Source organism: Anomalospiza imberbis, chromosome 39, assembly GCF_031753505.1.
Source record: "Anomalospiza imberbis isolate Cuckoo-Finch-1a 21T00152 chromosome 39, ASM3175350v1, whole genome shotgun sequence".
Taxonomy (NCBI): domain Eukaryota; kingdom Metazoa; phylum Chordata; class Aves; order Passeriformes; family Viduidae; genus Anomalospiza; species Anomalospiza imberbis.
The window spans coordinates 1,170,146-1,176,145 of NC_089719.1; the positions used below are offsets into that span (position 1 = coordinate 1,170,146).

At 48.4% G+C, this 6,000-nt stretch overlaps 1 protein-coding gene across 1 annotated transcript; it reads left to right on the forward strand.

The window, feature by feature from the left end:
* Positions 1–3,919: 3,919 nt before the first annotated feature.
* LOC137464209 (E3 ubiquitin-protein ligase BRE1A-like) lies at positions 3,920–5,576 on the forward strand. The gene is made up of 2 exons (XM_068175518.1): positions 3,920–4,480; positions 4,899–5,576. Exons 1-2 carry the CDS (start codon positions 4,340–4,342, stop codon positions 5,073–5,075), a joined length of 318 nt encoding a protein of 105 aa, XP_068031619.1. The 5' UTR covers positions 3,920–4,339; the 3' UTR covers positions 5,076–5,576.
* Positions 5,577–6,000: the final 424 nt, after the last annotated feature.

The following is a 6,000-nucleotide window of genomic DNA, read 5'->3' on the forward strand; positions in this document are numbered from 1 at the left end:
CAAGAAATAAAGAGGGGATGGAGCCAGACAATAAAAGAAAAAAGGGTTGGTTATAGGATGTATCAAGAAATACCACAGGAAGCGTAAAATAAAGGTACAAAATCTAAAAAAAAAAAATTAAGAGTTGTTAAGAGCACCAAATAAGTAGAGTATGGAATAGTTACATGGGTTCAAGGGAAAATTCACAGGTAGCTAAAAATAAAAATGTAAAGTTTTTAAGAGAAAAGCACGAATTAATGTATTTATATAAAATACGTATTGTTATGTGTATTTTAGATAATTCGTGCTTGTGAGAAATAGATGTATGAAATATGTTATATTGGTAAGAAATATTCTGTAAGTTTTTTTAAGCACCCCAGCCGGGGGCGGGAAGGTTGCTTCACAGTATTTCAAAACCGCAGCTGGCAGCAGGGAGAAAAGCACCTAATTTGCAAACGAATGGATGTGGCGGATGAGGAACACATGGTAAGTACCTGAGAGTGAGATAACCAGAACCATCAGGGAGATACATCTGAATACCGAACTCCAGGAACACATCGGACGGGTTCTGTTCAACTTGCCACAGTGAAGGAACTCCACATGAATAGGTGCAGCCCAGAAAAAAAGAAATGGACTTTGCCTCAGGCAAGAAAAACTGTATGAAAATCGCTCGGACAGAACAGTCGGGGTGAACATAGGGGACCCTATGCTGCAGTGGTCAAGCCTGTGTCTCACCCAGCGCTGATCCCGGGCTCGGCACTGACCTTTTTTGATAGTGGCTTTTCGTTGTTATTCTCTAAATTTATATTTGGACAATTTAATCAATTTTCTTTAATTAATAAATTGGATCATTCATTTATGACACCCCTGAATCCCCCATTTCCGGACATCAGGGCCCCCTGCTCCCCTTTTCCCCGCCATCCCATGGCTCCCAGCCTCCAGACTTCCCCTGGGCTTGGCCCTGGGACACCCTGGAACGCCTTGGACCCCAACTGCTGCCTGTGCCAGCCCCCAGCCCGACCTTTGTGCAAAACCAGAGACCCCCTGAACTCCCCCTTCCCGGACACCCTGGGTGTCCCCTTCCTGGTTCCCCCTTTTTGGGAAACTCTGGACTCCCCTTTCCTGGGCTTAAGGACCCCCTGGAACTCCCTTCTACCTCTCCACATCCCTGCCCCCCATTTCTGTGACCCTGAGACCCCCCTGCACCCCCATTCCTGAGAACTGACACACCCTTTTATCCCTTTGCCCGGCACTGAGACCCCCCTGCACCCCCTTATCCGGCACCAACACAACCTGTTCCCGGCCCCCCACCTCTCCCAGCCCCCAGCCCCACCCTTTACCCTGACCAGGGACCCCTGGGCCCCAATTCCTGCCTTTCCCAGCCCCCAGCCCCTCCTTTCCTCACACTCAGGAGCCCTGGCACCCCCTTTCCTGGGCACAGGATTCCCTGGACACCCCATCCCAGCTCTCCCAGTCCCTGCACCCCTTTCCTTGGCTCTGAGCCTCTGAACCTCCTTCCCAGCTCTGCCAGCCAGGACATTGGGATAGCCAGAGCCGGGATACTGAGATAGCCAGAGCCGGGATATTGGGATAGGCAGAGCTGGGACAATGGGATAGCCAGAGCCGGGACACTGGGACAGCCAGAGCCAGGATATTGAGATAGCCAGAGCTGGGATATTGGGACAGCCAGAGCCGGGACACTGGGACAGCCAGAGCTGAGATATTGGGATAGCCAGAGCCAGGATATTGGGACAGCCAGAGCCGGGACATTGGGATAGGCAGAGTTGGGATATTGGGATAGCCAGAGCTGGGACATTGGGATAGCCAGAGCTGGGATATGGGGATAGCCAGAGCTGGAACATTGGGATAGCCAGAGCCAGGATACTGGGATAGACAGAGCTGGGATATTGGTATAGCCAGAGCTGGGATATTGGGATAGCCAGATCCGGCTCAAAGACAGGAACCTTGCAAAACCTTGGCCAAGTGTCCCTTTGCTGTGCTGAGAAGAGTAAAAAAAAACCTTCACATTTACCCTGATGCACAGCTCATGAGGGATCCCTGCACACCTTAGGAGAGGCCAGAAATATCCCTGTGTGCCTCGTGAGGGATCCCTGCACACCTCAGCAGAGACCCCAAAATGGGGCAAGCACATTTCTCTCTCTCTCAGGATTTTTATAAAGGTGCACAGAGAGAAGTGAAAGAGAAAACAGTTTCTATTTCTTCTCCTTGTTTTTCTCTTGTGGAATGTGTTTGGAGAATTGTTTACCTAGAGCGAATGCCTGGTTGGATCACGGTGGATTGTTTGGGCCTGATGGCCAGTTGGATCCACCTGTGTCTGGACTCTGGAGAACAGGGTCACGAGTTGTGAGGGAGTGAGATATGATAGAGAGAGTAGCATGTAGTTTTTAGTATCCTCTTTTATATAGTATATTAATGTATCATAGCATAATTATAATAAAGAAATCGTTCAGCCTTCTGAACTAAGTCAGACATCATCATTCTTCCCATTGGGTTCACCGACATCTACAACACATGCCCTAGAGGAAGTTATCCCAGGGAGGCTGGGACTAGATGATCTTTAAGGTCCCTTCCAATCCAGGCCATTCTATGACTCTGTATCCTGTTGTCCTTGGAACCACTGTGGAACTGTTCGCTGCCTTGCAGCAAGTCTTTAAGCCGCTGTCCAAAAATTAAGAAATCTTTGTTGCAAATATTTGGCTGCTGAGCTTTAAAGTGTTGACCATAGAGATCTGGGTACAGCTCTTTGGATACAGGCACAGCTCTTCAGGGAGAAAAAGGCAAGCTGAATGTGTGCTCCCTGGTGATGGGGAAGCAGGGGTAGTTTTAGCCTGCAGCTCGAATGACAGCTCTGAAGACCCACAGAGCATACATTAATTCCTTCTGTTCCCTCTGTCTCCCTTCCCAAGGTGGATGCCCAGCTGCAGGTTGTACGTAAGCTGGAGGAGAAGGAACACTTACTGCAGAGCAGCATTGGAACGGGAGAGAAGGAGCTGGGTCTGCGAACACAGGCCCTGGAGATGAGCAAACGCAAGGTGAGTGATGCCTTCGTTTCCTCTTGGGTTGTGAGGTGGAGCTCATGCCTTGTGGGAGGCATGGAAGGCTCTGAGCTCTCACTGGGATTAGAGAACCTGGTATTCCCTGCTTTTGGATGAGTATATCAGAAGGCTGAGGAGTCCTGGAGAGAATTATGATTAAAGTACTGGAGACTGATGTTTTCCTTTGATAAGGAGAAGCAGGTCATATGTTTTTCTGTATAACCTGTGGTGAAGAGAGAGACAGCAGCCAGATGAACTGGGGTCAAAGCTTTTGTAGCAAAGATGGGATAAGCAAAAGGAAATACAGCTGGGGAATGTGAACACTTTCAACAAATGCCTAAGACGAGTAAAGTAACCAGTGTTACCAGTAAAATAAGTCTAAGCTTAGAGCTGATGCTGCCTTTGTTGTTAAGTTTTAGTAGAAATGCAGAAATTACATTAAAACAGGCAGAAAGGAAAGCAGGAATATCCCTGTGAAGAGGAGCTGGGGAGAATTCAGCAGTGACCTGTGTTTAATAGGACAACTTGTGGTATTAAGGGCACTTGGTTATAAAGTCAGAAGAGAACTGGTGAAGAGAGATTGTTAGAATTAGGTATTGTGCAGTTCTGTCTAGTACAGCGATAGAACTGCCTCTGAACACTTTAATAGAGAAGACACGGAAGCTGGAAGGCTGAAAATAGGTTAAGAAGAGAATTGGATGATCATTGGTGTTTTCGTAAGAGATGTGCCTTGCAGTGTGCCAAGGTTTGGCTCTGCCCAAAGGAATCTTGAAGCTAAATGATTAGAACTTGTTGATAATAAGGTAAGAACAAGGGACTAGAGACCACCAGAGCTGTTCTTCTGTGTTTGGTCCTTATATACTGGTTTTCTTTCTCAGGCCATGGATACAGCCCAGCTTACAGATGATCTGAAGGCCCAGCTAGAGCTGGCTCAGAAGAAGTTACATGATTTTCAGGAGGAGATTGTGGAAAACACAGCAACTAGAGAGAAGGAGTTGTTCAACCTCAAAAGGGCTGAGGTATATACCCTATGCACAATCCTTCAAGATCTGTCTGCTTTAGTGTCCTTCTCCTTGTACACTGAGCTTGCAGAGGGTTTCAGCTGAACTGCTCTTGGTATCCAGTTTCACTTTGACTTTGGCTTCATCGGGTCTTGGCTCTTTCAGATTTTGTCCTCTGATAACTGACAATACTTGTGGCATCAGATGATCATGTTGTCTCTTGGATTATAGGGAATGAAACTATGGCTGGCATGACTTAGCCAGGTGCACGTTCTCTTTGGTCCCTGAAGAAGCTGACACAGAATGTACTGCTCCTTCGCTTGGTCTCCTGTTTTTCTGCAGGAAGATATTTCTAGGTTGCGCAGGAAGCTGGAGACCACAAAGAAGCCTGACATGGTTCCCAGCTGTGATGAGATCCTGATGGAGGAAATCAAGGATTACAAGGTGAGTGTCTGTGTCCGTCAGCTTCCCTTTTTACTTTAGTCAGAAGGTGTGTAGGCACACTTTCAGTGTCTGACATCTCTCGTCTGTACTCTGGCACTGGAGAAACCACCTTGTCCTTCTGAGGAATGGAAGTACCTACATGTTGAGACATCTCTGAGCACTGCAGCTGGGCTGCAGGGCCCCTCACAGCTCTGTGTGTGTGTGTCTGTGAGTGTGTGTGTCTCTGTGTGTGTGTGTCTGTGTGTCTGTGTGTGTGTGTGTCTGTTTGTCTGTGTGTGTCTGTGTGTCTGTGTGTGTGTCTGTGTGTCTGTGTGTCTGTGTGTGTGTGTGTGTCTGTGTGTGTGTCTGTGTGTGTCTGTGTGTGTGTGTCTGTGTGTCTGTGTCTGTGTGTGTCTGTGTGTGTGTGTCTGTGTTGCAGGCCTGCCTGACATGCCCATGCTGCAACATGCTCAAGAAAGACGCGGTGCTCACCAGGTGCTTCCACGTCTTTTGCTTCGAGTGTGTGAAGACGTGCTACGACACGCGGCAGCGCAAGTGCCCCAAGTGCAACGCGGCCTTCGGGGCCAACGACTCCCACAGGATCTACATCGGCTGAGGCCCTCTCAGAGCCCCTGCTGGTGCTGAGCCAGCCTCCTTCCCTCCCTCTCAGCTTCTGCTGCCTGAGCTGCAGTGTCTTCTGGGAGGAGCCTTCAGGGTCTCCAAAGAAATACACTCTGGATCTTGCTTCCTTTCTTGGCCCTGTCCCTTGGTCATGCCCTCAGTTTTTGTGTGCTCTTTGTGCCTGAGAGGAAGTTTCCCATCCCTTGCTTTCACACTGCCAAGGCGGGAACGTGCAGCTGAAGTGCTGCCTTGGTGGGATGGAAGCTGAGCTGCAGCAGAGATTAGTGAGAGCTTTATTTGAGGGCTCTGCTTTGGATGCTAATTAAGTCCCATCAAGGAATGGCACTGCTCCTGGGAGGGAAGTGTTTCCCAATTAACAGGCCCAATAGAGACCAAGGAAATTAATCTGTAGACTCAGTGGAGCAATTCCTTAGGTACCTGTGCACCTTCCTGAGTCAGGGCAAGAACCCTCGAGGGCTGGTGCACTAGGAAACCCTACCCCAAACAAACACGTCTGAATATCCACCAGAGGAGAAAGGAGAGATCTTGGAGACCCTTAGAAAACAGCATTCCACTGACAAGCCCTGGTTGATGTGCTCACCTTCCCCTAGGCTGAAGCATTGCTGCCATTGTCCTTCTCAGAAAAGGGCTTTTAGTGGTTCCTTTGCTGCAGCTTTACCACAAAGACTGACCTGGTTATGTACAAATTCTTCTTAAAGCTGTCCTTTGGTTTATTTTTCTGGTTCTCCTGCCTCTGGTACTGTCTGCTCTCCCATCCTTTGTCCAGTTCTTGGAAACATTTCTCACAAGCTTTAAACTTCTACAGTAGAGACACTTGATCTCTTCCTTCTTCTCCTTTCAAGATATGCTCAGCTAGAACAACTTTTGACCCTTTGGCTCTATCCCCAGTAGCTTATTCC

What these genes read in the sequence shown, in the direction of transcription:
- LOC137464209 (XM_068175518.1), top strand. Translation starts at nt 4,340, where the DNA reads ATGTACTGCTCCTTCGCTTGGTCTCCTGTTTTTCTGCAGGAAGATATT. An exon ending in AGGAAATCAAGGATTACAAG is followed by an intron (nt 4,481 to 4,898) that starts GTGAGTGTCTGT and finishes TCTGTGTTGCAG; the next exon opens with GCCTGCCTGACATGCCCATG.